Source organism: Gadus macrocephalus, chromosome 16, assembly GCF_031168955.1.
Source record: "Gadus macrocephalus chromosome 16, ASM3116895v1".
In the NCBI taxonomy this organism is placed as follows: domain Eukaryota; kingdom Metazoa; phylum Chordata; class Actinopteri; order Gadiformes; family Gadidae; genus Gadus; species Gadus macrocephalus.
In genome coordinates, this window is record NC_082397.1 from 7,050,993 (window position 1) to 7,067,220 (window position 16,228).

Consider the following 16,228-nt stretch of genomic DNA (forward strand, 5'->3'; position numbering starts at 1 on the left):
CATCTTCTGTTCAGTAAACCACAAGTTAACTCAAGTGCCAAGAATCCCCACCAACGCAAGAATGTTGTCTTTCCGTTGAAATACTATAATAAATCGTTTTACTATTCAACATGATTATTCGACCTCGAAAAATAAACTGCCTGTTCAGTAGACAGACACTTTGCATCAGTAACCTAAATGTTCTTGATACACAAACATGTACCAAAAGACAAATGCTTGAATCTTTCCTAAGATGTAGACCTATACATGTATATCAACGTCACTACATCATTTAATTTCATCATTTTCTCAACATCATTCATCACATGGAAACACACTCCATCTCATCGCATGAGTGTGTGGCCGTTTAACCTTCTCTCAGCGTGAAACTGTAGCTACTCCCGACCGCTAGACGGCAGCAGAGGGATGCAGAAAGATTAACGGTAAAAGCTGTTCGAACACAAAGAGGCGAGCGCACACGAAGACGTCAATCGGAAGAGGGGAGGGGCCAAGATCACTTCGGGATACAGTCGTGGCATGTAAGAAATAAACAACAATAAAACGATCGTTTAGGACACACAGACGGTGGTTTGACGATTTGGGAATCGGATAAAATGTCAGAGTCCGTCGGAGTTAAACGGTAAGAGTTTAAAAATACGTTATTGACTGAGTATTGAAGAGTTCGCGCTGTCTTATCTGCTCGCATTGTCCCGTTCACTTCAACTTTGTGACACGCGTAGTCTCAATGTGACTAGTTGTGACTGACCTTGTTCAATTCAATTGTATTTGTAAAGCGCTTAATCACAGATTAAAGTCTCAAAGGGCTTAACAGGCAATACATATATGATGCGCCCTCGATGTGTCCGATGTGTAGGAAAGAAACAGTGTTGGACTACACAGCCCTTCCACTGACATGTGTCATTCGCCTTTTGTTTCATGGCAGTGCTTCCCTGTTTAAAGTCGACTTCTTTTATTTTCGTTTTGTTTTTCTACCAATTTTTATTCCTCGAAGGAATATCTACTACCGTTATAACAACTGTTATGCGTAGTTAAGTCAGTATTTGGGTTTTTAAACATTTTCTGGTGTGTGAAAGTTATAACTTAAAAGGCCTTTCGTTTTGCGTGTTTCAAAGCAACCGAGGCTGGACTTTCTAACAAAGTTCTAAAGAGCATGGTCTTTCTAGACCTGATATCAATTGTTGATTATAGATCATATTTTTTTGGGCCTAGGACTTGTGATGTTTGTGTTTAGATTGGCTTCCGGGTCTAGGTTTTGCCTGATGACATGATTCATTTTGTGTTATTCACCGCGCACATAGGCACCCACACAAACAGAGACCCTCTGCCAACGAAGAGCAGTCAAAAGCAGACTGGGCCAAAAATTGGAGACTGCCCGTTTGTTTTGGTCAGTGAGGAATGATCAGCCATTTTGTTTTATGGGGATAAGACTTTGCCCTTAACTTTCAATTGTGCACTTTTCTCTTAACACAGAGAAGTCAAAATAATGATAATATAAATAATAATATGTGTGATAAGGACCTAGCAGTCATTTATATTATTTCCTTTATATACACTATTGAACAACCCTTTCAAAGGAACAGATGTTTGAAACCAAAAAGTCAGAAACCACATGTTTTTAACACTGTCTAGTCTGTGGTTATCCTGCACGTTGGTTGAAGTAAATGTGAAACTTGTGCTTGGTGTTTTTTTTTTGTGATACATTTTTTATTTTATGATTTATACAACAAACAGATAGACATATATAAAACAGTTAGGCATATGCACAAATAAGACAACATACAACATTTGACATAAACACAAATAAGACAACATACACCGATTAGACATAAGCGCAAATAAGACAACATTTTACATTAAACAGGGTTTTCACCACAGTGCTTGGTGTTTGCACAAACTCCCGGGGGAGTGAAAATATGCAGAGCATGTCAAGGCAACAGCAGAGATTATCTAACTGGCTGAGCATCTACGGACACCTCCAAGGCACTGTTAGATGGGCCTTTACCATATCATTCACGCCTCACAGTTACAGATAACATGGCTTAACAGCTAACAGTTCCCCTGTCACCCTACCCGGTGACATGTGTGAGTTTTACCCCCTGTTTATTGCTGCTCTGATTGGTCTAGATGTGTGTGTTTTTGTGTCAGGAGACACTGATATAACAAGGTGTATATATTCAGAGCCTATACCCTGTTCATCTATCGTTAAAATCTCTCGCTCTCACCCTCGTTCATTTTCTCTCCCTGTACGTTTATCTCTCTCGCCCCCTCCGGTGAGGTGAAGTTCTGGAGAACACAGTGTTCCAGCTCTCTGCTGATTTACTGGTCTAACCCAGACCTATAATACTGCTCTCTCTCTCTCTCTCTCTCTCTCTCTCTCTCTCTCTCTCTCTCTCTCTCTCTCTCTCTCTCTCTCTCTCTCTCTCTGCCCTGTTTGTTTCCTGGCTTATCACCTAAAGCTCACACATTTTGCCGTTCCCTTTTTGTGTGTGCATTTGTGTGTGCGCACTTCGTTACTGTCTGTTTTTACTTACCGTAATTGTCATTACATGGTCATTACATCACTGTTGGACACTCACATTCTTTCTCTTTCTCTCACTCACCCTCACACACACAGCTTTGTTTCCCTTCAACATTTAAAATCTCTCCATGTCTCCATCTCTCACTTGACCTCCCTCTCTCTCTGCATACCTCGATCTCTCCCTTGATCGCCCTCTCCCTCTGTGTCTCTATTCTATTTCTCGCTCTCCCTCTTTCAGTATCTCTCACCGTATCTCTCCTTCTGTATTGCTCTCGATCTCACACACTTTTTTCTCTCTCTGTACGCCTCCCATTCTCTCTGTAGCGCTCTCTCCATCGCTTATTCCATTTACACTGCTCTCAATTGTTTTCGGTCGTATTTCCCTCTTCATCCGTCTCTCTCTCTCTCATTCATCAGTATTGTAGTCGACGTTTCACTGTGTGTGTGTGTGTGTGTGTGTGTGTGTGTGTCTGTGTGTGTGTGTGTGTGTGTGTGTGTGTGTGTGTGTGTGTGTGTGTGTGTCTGTGTCTGTGTCTGTGTGTGTGTGTGTTTCCAAACAGTTTCCCAGATCCCCATGCTGTCAGTTATCCCTTTGTGTTGTACGTGTGTGTATGTGTGTGTGTTAAACTGTGATTGCCCTCTCTCCCTTTAGATGTAATACGAGCACGCTCTAGTACCCCCCCCCCCCCCCCCCCCACACCCTCACTCCAACAGAGTATGTAGCATCTTACATCTTAAAAGGTCCTCTTTAAATAGATGATGTCAATCCTAATATAGCGCTGTACAGCAACCTAGGAATAACACACTGTACTGATACAACAGTGGCCTAGGTTTATCTGGATTGGCTCTCCTTCATGCCAATCAGCTACACTCCCACCGATCAGAACAGTGGATTATGTACTTTGTGTACAGCCTAAAGCCCCTTTCCCACTGGATAGAAACCCCACTAACACCCACTTACATCTGGCTTTATTTTGGTTTTCCCCATCGGCATTCATCTCTGGGAAACATTACTGTGCAGTAATCACGGGTATTTATCGTGATGGAAACATTGCACCCGGGTGGACACGCACACTTTAGCCCCATTATGGCGCGGGGCTGTGGTGTCACACCTTGAAGCCCTGATGCTTGTAAATAGACAGGAGCAACATGCAACGGCCATATTGTTCTTCGTATTGTTACAAACTCGTCCACACCTTTGGCATTTACTTGAGCGACTATTTTTGTTTTCATTAGTACTTGGTATTTTTTATTGTATTGTATTTTACCCTGTGTTTTCCACGGCTGAGGCCTTTATTAATCCCCTATTAATCAGGTTTAAAAGAGAGACTGAATAAGAAACCACACACACAAACTCAAACAAAAACAAAAACACACAAATGATTTTGAGCTCCAAGTGAATGTCCATTCTGGCAGTAATGATGAGTATCAATGGTTTGTTGTATGATTAATGATTTTTGTTTGTGGAGATGAGGGGACCACGCCCTGAACGCATGGTCGTCTGGCAGCATGTTCTCAAAGATCTGGTTCCATTTCCCATAATCCTCCTGTTCTCTCTGGATCCGTTTGAAAAAAAGTCAGTTGATATGGCTGCACTGAAAACGGCACTGATGTACTTCATACTAGCAATTTGATGATTGTATTATTACTAAACAATACATTTTAACTTATAGAAAAGATCTTAAAAAAAGGCAGTTGCTTGTTTGAGGTTTGATTAAATTTTACGTGGTGATGATTGACGAAATAGTTTGTAGTTGCAGAAAGTTCTGTTTTAAGAAAATTAATTAATAAAAAAACATTTGAACCGAAAGTATCCAAACATGTTTCCTGTCCCCTCATATAAATCCTGTAAGGGGCTAACCTACAGCCTGCTCGTTGTCATCGTACATGATCCAATCACAGTCCTTCTACGCTATGTCCCGCCCTAACATCCTGTATTACCAGATATGTGATGTATTTTTTTATTTATTTTTTCTCTCTCTTAATCTCTAGCACTTTGAGATTTCTGAATGTAAAGTGCTCTACAAATTAAATATATTATTATTATTATTATACACTCTGTTCCACTATGGCTACAAGAGTTATTTATATAATTTGTGGCTGTTATTTGCACGCTCGATGGGAGGGACATGGCCGGAATCACTTGGCTGGAAGTTTATTCACACACACACACACACACACACACACACACACACACACACACACACACACACACACACACACACACACACACACACACACACACACACACACACACACACACACACACACACACTCAAATATTTGACCCAGTGTGTTGCATAACACCTGAAGGTATGAACATTTGTACGTGTGTTTGTGCTTTGCTGTCGTTTTCAGTAAAGGGAGAAGTTGTCTGTACTCTACGTCTGTGTGTTTGTTTACATCCAAAAGACACTTCATGAGGGAGAGACGGTGGAGAGAGGGACCAAGGCGATGTGGAGGGAGCTGAGAGGTTCATAGAGGAAGAGACAGATGGAGAGATGGAGGGAGACAGCCGAAGAGAAAGGGCGGAATGGGAGAGAGCGGGAGTAATTTAACCCCACACAACCATTTGAGGACAGGCCAGCGGGAAACAAAATATCATGGCTTTTTCCCATTTATTTTCCCATTCTGTTCTTTAAGCTTTGGAATGTGCTATTTTTTTTACCACATTCCAGATAACTCCCCCTCTCACACAATTATGAAGGTTTTAAATTCTGTTGACATTAGTGTCGTTATCTTATTTATTTCAAGAACTGATATTCCCTCAAGAGCTGCTGTCTAATGTTAAGACCTTCAGACAAAAATGCTTTGGAATTGTCATTTGCCAAAGCTTGGAGTGAGAGCCCTATAGGTCAGAACGGGTACTGCATGGCATTGTGTCGTTATTGTGGATTAACTGCAATATGAATGGTGTGAAGAGATAATGGATCAAAACAGTGATTACTCAAAGCTCACTTAGGGCTGCAATATTGCCCAATATACCCTTCCACTGGTATGAGTCAGTGATTATCATGATTATAACATAAACGAAACAAAAAGCAAAAACGGTTTTGGAAATAAGTGAGACACAATATTATCAACATAAACTCTCTTACTGTAGTTATTAATGTCCATTTTGCAACTAACAATATTGAAACAACACATATAATATCCCTGATATTGGCCAATGTATCGGTTCGTCCCTCTTCATGAATAGACCAGTGTTACGCGGTAGACCCACCGCACTCGTTATTTATCCGGCTAGTAAGCCCGTAAGTTAGTGACGGAATGTCTGTCCCTACGTGGTGCGTTGATCTTGAAGTTTGTCCCTAAACTTTCCCTGGGTGGGTGTAATCGTACCTATCACGGGGGTTAGGTGTGAGGTACTCACCGCAGGTCCAAAGCCACCGAAGGCGAACATCCCTCTCCGTGACACGCGGCCGCACCGGCACCTCGTCACCAGGTGGCCAGCGTTGAATCCTGAGAACAAAAGTTCTCTTTTAGAAGTTTCGGGAAGAGCAACGCGTGTCCGGGTTAGGTCCTAACACTCTGAGTCTCACCGGCAGAACGTCTCCAGAGACTTCACTCATTCTCACTTCCTGATAGACTTGGTACCCCCAGTACGTTCTGCCGGCGATTTTGAATTCGCCCTGCCGTGATAGGTCTGGAGAGGAGCAATACATTTCCTCCTGCTTCCTATTCGCTTTTACGAGAGCCAATCACCAAGATGGCTTTTCCCCGTGGCGCGCTATCGGCTGGTTTAACTCAATGACGACAGGGGAGCGACGGCAAGCAGCCAATTGCGTACAGAGTCGTTTGAACTGCGCCCGTTTATCACGCCTCTTGTGCTGAAGAAAATGACAGCCGCCTCCCCAGACCAACATACAATCTACCTTTGAGCTTTGTCTGGCAAAAGCCACTGAGGCTAACTTCCTGACTCACCTGCTGCCTCAGCTGTTGCTATTTACCTCTAATGAGCCCCTCAACACCGCCCCCTCTGTCTGATGTCAGTACTGACCCTAGCCATAAGCGCGCTTAACTCTATCCCTAATCGTAACAACCAGTGAATGGTTCAATGTTTTAACAACAAGAATACAATTATGAAAATGGGCACCTTGTTTCAGAAGGAGAGAGGACCTTCACAGTGAAATGGGCACCTTGTTTCTGAAGAAGAAGGTTGCGTCACGGTGAAATGGGCACCTTGTTTCTGAAGGAGAAGGGTGCGTCATGGTGAAATGGGCACCTTGTTTCAGAAGACTGGGTTCTTCAAGGTGAAATGGGCACCTTGTTTTGGAGGGAGGGGGTGCTTCACGGTGAAATGGGCACCTTGTTTCAGGAGACCCGTGCTTCATGGTTCCTCCTAGGATCTGAAGGAACTAAACAGAACAAGTTTTTACTCAAACAATAAATCATTTATAATCTGATGAATAACCTACTCTCTCGTTGCACCCCTCCTCCCCTCGCTCTCCTCTCCAGGGCCAGCTCGGACCAGAGGAAGGTGCGGTCGCGGGATGCGGCCAGGTGTAGGCGGAGCCAGGAGACGGAGATCTTCTACCAGCTCGCCAACGCGCTGCCCCTCCCACACAAAGTCTCCGCCCACCTGGACAAGGCCGCCATCATGAGGGTCACGCTCAGCTTCCTGCGCATGCACCGCCTCCTCAGAGCAGGTCAGCCATCCCATTGGATACTTCCACCTGCCAGTCAATACACTAGTCCAGTCAAAAGATCAAATCCTGTATCACTAACTTGCCATAACAATCTACCACTGTTTAGTCAATCAAATCTGAATAACGATATAATACTAATAAATATATGGAATAAAATAAAATTATATTATGCAATATCCTAGACGAAGCCTCAAATTAGCACACCTTCATGTTGCTTCCTTTTTTGAAGAAAATCCCAAGTTTGGCTTAGGTTTTCCTGAAATGTTTACAATCCTTATATGTAACTCTCAGGGGAGATGGAGGGGGCGGAGCCTAAGGAGGAAGCGGAGGAGGACTGTATGGACGGGTTCTACCCCAGAGCCCTGGATGGTTTCATCACGGTGCTGACGGAGGAAGGGGACATGGTCTACGTGTCCGACAGCGTCTCCAAACACATCGGCATCGCACAGGTACTTCCTGCTAACACATGACATCACACAGGTACTTCCTGCTGACACGTGACATCACAGTTACTTCCTGCTAACACATGACATCACACAGGTACTTCCTGCAAACACAGGAAATCACACAGGTACTTCCTGCTAACACATGACATCGCACAGGTACTTCCTGCTGACATATGACATAACACAGGTACTTCCTGCTAACACATGACATCACACAATTACCTCCGGCTAACACGTGACATCACAGTTACTTCCTGTAAACACATGACATCACACAGGGACTTCCTGCTAACAGATGATTAGGAAGAGGATGGGGGCAATGAGGATGGTGGTCATGAAAATGATTGTGTTTGTGAAAATATGTTCCTGTGTGTGTGTGTTTGTAGCTGGAGTTACTGGGCCAGAGTGTGTATGACTTTGTCCACCCATGTGACCTGGAGGAGCTCAGAGACCTGCTGACAGCGAGACCAGGTGAGATCCTCCATCCCCAACCAGTTATTTTTTCGTTAGTGGCTAGCGCGTTGACACCCAGGTCCTTGGTACTGGGTTCGGCTCCCCAAATGTCCCCAGTGTTTCTGTAATGTTCTTCAGTGTGACCCAGCCTAACACCTGACTGACTAATTTATAATATGTAGAACATTGGATTCCTACATAGTAAATGGCTTTGGGTAAAAGCGTCTGATAAATTACACATTAAAAGCTCTCTACTTTACAATCCCTCCATAAAAATGCAGCGTATATTTGGGATTGTTGCGGCCAAAAATGAAGTTATGAAGTTATGCAAGCCCCGGAATCGGAGGAATCAGAATCGGCAATTTATGCGGTGAAAGTGCGGCATATATTTGAAAAAATGCGGCCCCCGCATGAATATGCAGACTTTGGCTGATAATGCGTTGAATTATGCGATCGCAAAATCACGTTTTTCTGGAGGGACTGACTTTATTGTTCACTGTACTCGATAAAACTTGGTATCATGATAGGGTGTCTTAAAGCCAGGAAACAGTATTACATTGTTTCAATGTAAGGGGTTCTGTTTTGGCTTACAGATGAGTGGCTAACCAGGTAGGCAGTACACCTGGAAGCAACCAGGTTAGATTCCGACCTGCAGTCCATAAACAACGTATATGAATAAAGTATGGCCCGATATGTCAGGGTGGGTCGCGGCTTCAACAACGTCCCTTTTGAGGACACTCTCACGGTTTGGCAGGTGGGCGGAAGAGGGCGGACTCAGACCAGTGGAGGGCGTTGAACTTCTTCCTGCGTGTGAAGAGCACACTGACCAGCAGGGGGCGCACCGTCAACATCAAGTCAGCTACCTGGAAGGTGATGGAGAGAGAGAGACACACACACACACACACACACACACACACACACACACACACACACACACACACACACACACACACACACACACACACACACACACAGACACAGACACAGACAACCCCACATGCACACACACACACACACACACACACACACACACACACACACACACACACACACACACACACAACCATGCACACACACACACACACAACCATACACACACACAACCACACACACACACACACACACACACACACACAGACAACCACACACACACACACACACACACACACACACACACCAAACAATTCACTCTTGAAAATACCTTGACAACTCTCTCTTTCTCTTTGTACCTGTCCATCTCTCCCTCTCCCTCCCCCCTCCCTCCCTCTGCCTCCCCCCTCCAGGTGCTCCACTGTACGGGCTACGTGGGTGCGTGTGGCTCCACCACCCTGCTGTGTGAGCCCGTCCCTCACCCCTCCAGCGTGGAGTTCCCCCTGGACAGCAGCACCTTCATCACCCGCCACTCCATGGACCTGCGCTTCACACACTGCGAGGGCCGGTGGGTCTCACGCACACACACGCACGCGCACGCACGCACACACGCACGCACACACAGACAACCCCACGCACACACACGCACATGCACACACGCACGCACGCACGCACACACAGACAACCCCACACACACACACACACACACGCGCGCGCGCGCACGTACGTTCATATACTGTATATATATACACTTGTATGCAAACACACATGCACACTTATTAACACATGTGTGAGTCGGGGTTAACTCTCCTACATTCTGTTCCCAGGGTGACAGAGCTGGTCGGATATGAGCCGGACGATCTGATTGGTCGCTCAGCCTACGAGTTCCATCACGCCTTGGACTCTGCTCACGTCAACAGGAGCCTCCACACCTGTGGGTCCCAATACAGCTGTGTGTGTGTGTGTGTGTGTGTGTGTGTGTGTGTGTGTGTGTGTGTGTGTGTGTGTGTGTGTGTGTGTGTGTGTGTGTGTGTGTGTGTGTGTGTGTGTGTGTGTGTGTGTGGTATACTATATGTGAAATATATTAATGCATACAGTATGTATTGTAAAAGTATACCCTTAAAGCTAAAAAATGATTTAAATTAATTCTGACATCTCCCATTCGATCTCTAATATGCTTCTGTCTGTCTACCTGTCTGTCCTACCTGTCTGCGGGTCCAGTGCTGTCAAAGGGCCAGGTGTGTACCAGTCAGTACCGCTTCCTGGCCAAGAGGGGGGGCTTTGTGTGGGCAGAAACCCAGGCCACGGTGCTCTACAACAGCAGGACGTCCCAGCCCGAGGCCGTCGTCTGTCTCAACTTCATCCTCAGGTGAGGACACCTGCACCACTGACATGAGCAGGAAAGAAGTCACACATGCATGGTTTTAAGAAAAGGCGATTGGTGACATGAGACTCGTTGTGTGCAGTGTTCTGAGGGCATGCTAGCATGCTATTGCTAATGCTAGCAAGGATAAAGAGTGAGCGCGCCAAGTTGAACGTCTCTGGGGCGCTCTGAGGCGGGCTTGGGACTGATGGATAATGGGGCTGATAGTTTAACTGCGAGGGCGAGTTATAGCTCCCCCTTTGTTCAAAGTGGTCCTTTACATTTTGTAAAAGTGTCTATAGAATGGGTCACCAACCTTTTTGAACCTGAGAGCTACTTCATGGGCACTGAGTCACACGAAGGGCACCCAGTTCTATACACTCTTCTGAAATAACAAATTTGCTCAGTTTGCCTTTAGTTATATATTACTATTAATGATTAATGACACTCATCTATGTGAAGACACAATTAATTAAGTCATGTTAATGATTTCTCACAATAATTATCAACAATGACTTCAATGAAAAAGGTGGGAAAGAGTTGTTCAAGAATGAGTAGGGCTATTTTTCGAACAGGCCTGCGGGCGCCTCATGTGGTCCTTGCCGGGGCCATGGTGCCCGCGGGCACTGTGTTGGTGACCCCTGGTCTATAGTGTACCAACTTTGGGAACTGGGAGTTGTTCACCTTTCGAAGGTTGAAGTCAGCGTCTTTTCCCCATTGACTTCATTATAAAAAATAGCTAATTAGTTAGCTATCGACGCAAAATGCCCCTTGGCCACTCTGAAGCGGACATGTGATTGATTGAATAATGGCAGCTCATTTTCATAATCATATTTGCCTATAACTCAATTGCCATTGGTTTGGATTGGATAGATAAGAGATAATTACAGAAAATAAGCCGAAAAAATATACAAATAAGAAATATAACGAAAGTGTGGCGTGCTTTGCCACCACACTTTAAATCTTTGTGCGTCATGAAGTTTTGTAACGTCTATTGACTGGGTCCATTACTTTTGTACAATGTCTAGCGGGGGATTTTCACCTTCATAGCGGACAAACATTCTAAATTGTAACACTTTTAAAACAACTTTTAATTCGGCATTAGCCAAATCTTTAATCCATTGCACTTTCATTTATTAACTTTGCCTTTATTTTATCTAACGTATGTATTTTATTGTATTACTTCATTTTATTGTGCACTTTCTACAATGCATTATTTTTTACTTATCTATTTTATTTTATTTTTTTATTTTTGTATTTTTTATTCCGATATCTCTATGGGAAGCACTTTGAGTCTGCCTCGTATATATAAAGGTCTTTGCCTACTAACTGTTGCCTGCCGCCCTCCCAGTGTGGTGGAGCAGGCAGACGTGGTGTTCTCTGTGGAGCAGACCCGCTACAGCCAGCCATCTGAGCCCCACACGGGACCGGAGGTCTCTGCCACCCCCAAGCCCATCCTCACCGTGCTGGGGGACCAAGAGAAGGAGGAGGAGGAGGAGGAGGAGGAGGAGGAGGAGGAAGAGGAGGAGGAGGAGCGCAAGGATGACGATGATGATGAGGAGGTTCTCTTCCTCAAGCTTAAGGAGAACTCTGAGGACCTCCTGCAGCTCACTCCTCAGGAAGGAGACGACATCATGCCACTCCCAGGTGAGCCCTGTCCACGTGCACTACCTGCTCGCGTGCACTACCTGGACACATGCACTAGCTTGTCCCGTGCACTACTGGGCCCTCTGCAGTAGACGCGATGCAAGGACCACGCAGACGCTTTGACGCAGTCGTAAAGCTGGTTCTGCGTCGGGTTAGTATGCGGACCAATCACAGCCCTTGCTGTTGCAGCGACGGAAGGTAAAACACGTCATGCCCTTGAGGTGGACGCAAGAGAGTCCGCAAGCTCGTAATGGGTCCGTAAACCCCCTTGCGTTGCGTCGACGTGGAACCATAATCAGCTATTTAGGAACCTCTGCATGCTCCCATCTACAGTCCCAGTGTGGGTGAAGAGACGCAGAGACCAGATGCACCGTTTATGGAGTGTATTCCCCTCTCTCTCCCCCAGACTTTGTGCAGCTGTCGTTCGTCAGCCCCTGTGGGTCGACCTCGCTGCCCGACTGCCCCCAGGACCTGTGCACCCCAGAGCTGCGGCAGCTGCTCTCGCCCATCTTCGACATCCTGACCCCGCACCCTTCATCATCATCATCACCATCATCATCTTCCTCACCACTGTCTGCAGCGGCCCCCTCCCCAGAGCCAGAGGTGAGCGGCCAGATCAAATCCCGTCATGGATCGAAAGACACGACTGTTTAAGTGCCTTTGAGCCATGCTTGTTGGCATACTTCTCTGAATGGTTTCCAATCGTTTATGTCGTCGTCTCTCTCTCTCTTTTCGTTGTTGAATGTGTTCTCTGTGTCCCTCTTGCCCTCGTTCAGAGTCGGTCAGTGGAGAGGTTCTTTGCAGTTTGTCAGGAAGAGGGACAGAAACCAGCAGAAGACACACAAGAGGTACACGCACACACACACACACACACACACACACACACACACACACACACACACACACACACACACACACACACACATACTTCCCTGAGAAAGTATTGACCCCAGCCTGGCTATCCTTCTGTCCCTTCTGTCTCTCCCTACCTCTCCTTCTGCTTCGTCCCTCATTTTATCTCTTCCTCTCACTACATCTCCACATCCTCTATCCTCCCCCTTTACTTCTCTCTCCCTGCCCCCATCTCTCCCTCTGTACCCCACCCCCTTCATCTCCCTCTCTCATCCCTCGCCCATTTCTCTCTCATCCCTCGCCCATTTCTCTCTCTCTCTCTCTCTCCCTCTCCCTCTCCCTCTCCCTCTCCCTCTCACTCTTCAGGGCATGGAGGAGATGGACCTGGAGATGTTGGCTCCTTACATCTCCATGGACGACGACTTCCAGCTCACATTCCTCACGGCCTTGCCGGAGGGCTGTGACCTCACATCCTCGTCTTCCTCCTCCTCTTCATCATGCAAACTGCACACCGCCACATCTGCTGCCACCAGCCTCAGGAAACGGTAGGTGTCTCCGCCCTCCACTAGAGGGGGCTCTCTGACAAAAACACAAAGGCAGGCACCACGAAAGAACACTTTAGAAACCTAATCCTAACCCTAACTCTTAACATTTGCGTCGATGTCGAACTCTTGCGTTGGGTCTTTTTTTCAGTTGTGTGATCCTTCCTGATGGTAAATAAAAAATATATTTGGAGTTTTATATATTTGGCATTGTTATTTTATGGTTGAGCAACACCCCTCTGGCTATCTAAGATACTAAAACAAACCTCACTTTTCCGGAAATATTAAGCTTGTGCATGATGCATATCATCGACATTTATGGCTACAATTTCTGCTGTCTAGCTCAATGAAAAGGGCTTCATTTCATCTCTCTCACACGTACACACTTATCCCCTTTACTTCCGATGTGTCTCTCTCACACACATCGGATCAATATGTCTCTCTCTTACACACATTGTATCTGTGTCCCTCTCCCACATATTGTATCTATAGCTCTCTCACACATTGTATCTGTTTCTCTCTCATTGTATCTGTGATTCTCTCTCTCATTTTGTGTCTCTCTCATTGTATCTGTGTCTCTCTCTCTCTCATTGTGTGTCTCTCTCTCTCATTGTGTGTGTCTCTCTCTCATTGTATCTGTGTGCCTCTCTCTCTCTCATTGCGTGCGTCTCTCTCTCTCATTGTATCTGTGTGCCTCTCTCTCTCATTGTGTGTGTCTCTCTCATTGTGTGTGTGTCTCTCTCTCATTGTATCTGTGTGCCTCTCTCTCTCATTGTGTGTGTCTCTATCTCTCATTGTGTGTGTGTGTCTCTCATTGTATCTGTGTGCCTCTCTCTCTCTCATTGTGTGTGTCTCTCTCCCTCATTGTATCTGTGTGCCTCTCTCTCTCATTGTGTGTGTCTCTATCTCTCATTGTGTGTGTGTGTGTCTCTCTCTCATTGTATCTGTGTGCCTCTCTATCTCTCATTGTGTGTGCCTCTCTCTCTCTCATTGTGTGTGTCTCTCTCCCTCATTGTATCTGTCTCTCTCCACCAGGACCCTCGGTCTTGACAGGACCCTCTCGTCCGTGTTTGAGGTTGAGGACAAGCGACAGCGACGGGACTCGTCCTCTGTGGACCAGGACCTGCTCTTCACACACAGACTACTGGTGAGGGGGGCTCACAGAGCATCCTCTTCTGAAACTCACTTAAAGGGGACATATTATACCACCAGGTGTGAGTGTGATTAGCCATCACAAGCCGTTTTGAAAATCTGCCTCTTCTGACATCACAGCTGGGCGTGTCCACCCAGATGTGTGGTGGATAGATCAGTCTACCAGCCTACCCAGTGGACCGTAGCAAACGTTTCTCCTCTATCCGTCACACATTTAGGTGGACACGCCCACTTGATGTCAGAAGACGCCGATTTTTTTAAAACGGCTTGTAACGGCTAATCACACTCACACCTGGTGATTTAATATGTCACCTTTAACTCTTCACTTAACTCATTGGGATGTCATCCAGATGGAGGACAACTGTAGTTGGAGACATTTCATTTTTTTCTCCCGTCTTTAGGACTGCCTGGATGACACTGACCAATCAGATCTTGATCTGGAGCCCCGCCCCCAGAAGAGTCAGTTGCTGACAGACAGAGATCCAGTCTTTGGAGGCTTACAGGGACTGTGTGACACAGCAGGTAGGCATGGAGACTCTCACTCACACACACACACACACACACACATACACACACACACACACACTTAAACTAATCCCTCTCTCTCCACCAGCTCTGATGAGGGATGTCTTTTCGTCCCGCCCACCTGACCGATCTCCTCTCTCACCTATGACTTGATGAGATTCCTGTCAATCAAGAATAAAATGTTCTGCCTGAACGCGCACAAACCAAAACCATATGACCCACTGCCACCTGACTCTTCCTCTCGTTGGAATTGTGGGTTCGAACATGGTAATGAATGAATGAATGAATGCTGCGAAAAAACTCTAAATTGTTTTTGTTTTTGGTTGACCCATGAGCTGCTTCGGTTGATTTAGCGGTCCTGACCATGAGACTACGTACACTATAAACGCTGTGAAACTGATTCTGCTGGTGCGCTTCAATACTATCCTTTATGCCAGCTTTCCTTCTTTTCTTTTAAACCGCATTTTACAGACATTTCACTCTGTGAATTATTAATCAGGTCGAAGATTGCTTCAACCAGGTTTCAGTTTATAAAGGGGCAGCTTCTGTTTGAAGCAATTCTGTTAGAGCTTCAAAAATGGATCAGTTCAACATCTCAGAAATCTGCATTATGGATTTACTTTCGAGTCATGGACAAGTCATAACATTTCTATCACGTCACCTTACAGAAAATCATTGAAAACAAATAAAAAGACAAATATCATGGCATAGTTTAAAATATATGTTTTTGTATACCTTAAGTCTTTCTAAGATAATTGGATGTTTTAAAGCTATATTTTGTATGACTTTGGCCATAAATGTAGACGATAGACGATATACTTGTTTTAGTATGTCTTGGATAGCCGGGTGGTGCTCAACCCATAAAATGAATTGAGGCATTTAAAATGTTTTTCAAATTATCATTTCATCTGCATATCTTCAGAAAACCGCTATATTTGAGCTTTTAGGAGTTAATGTCTTGTGTGCGACATTGGATTCCATTATATACCCATGACCTTTAAAGATTGTACGAGTGATCCTTTCTTTGTTTATTTGAGTCCAAATCTTAACCTGTAGCACCTGTATGAGTTTATTAAAAATAATTTTTCTTAAGCCTTCTTTTAAGTGTTTTATTTTATTTATAGCCTAAACACCAACTACACAATATTTAAACTTGTTTTGTATTCAGACCTTCTACAAACACATTTATTCCAATCAGATATAATCAAACT

At 45.2% G+C, this 16,228-nt stretch overlaps 1 protein-coding gene across 1 annotated transcript; it reads left to right on the forward strand.

The window, feature by feature from the left end:
• Nucleotides 1-455: 455 nt before the first annotated feature.
• hif1al (hypoxia inducible factor 1 subunit alpha, like) lies at nt 456-16,109 on the forward strand. Its single transcript, XM_060075228.1, has 15 exons — nt 456-619; nt 6,977-7,167; nt 7,459-7,616; nt 8,000-8,084; nt 8,821-8,936; nt 9,350-9,504; nt 9,764-9,870; nt 10,158-10,305; nt 11,651-11,946; nt 12,353-12,549; nt 12,723-12,794; nt 13,165-13,343; nt 14,376-14,487; nt 14,894-15,014; nt 15,106-16,109. Exons 1-15 carry the CDS (start codon nt 594-596, stop codon nt 15,168-15,170), a joined length of 2,028 nt encoding a protein of 675 aa, XP_059931211.1. The 5' UTR covers nt 456-593; the 3' UTR covers nt 15,171-16,109.
• The last annotated feature ends 119 nt before the right edge of the window (nt 16,110-16,228 follow it).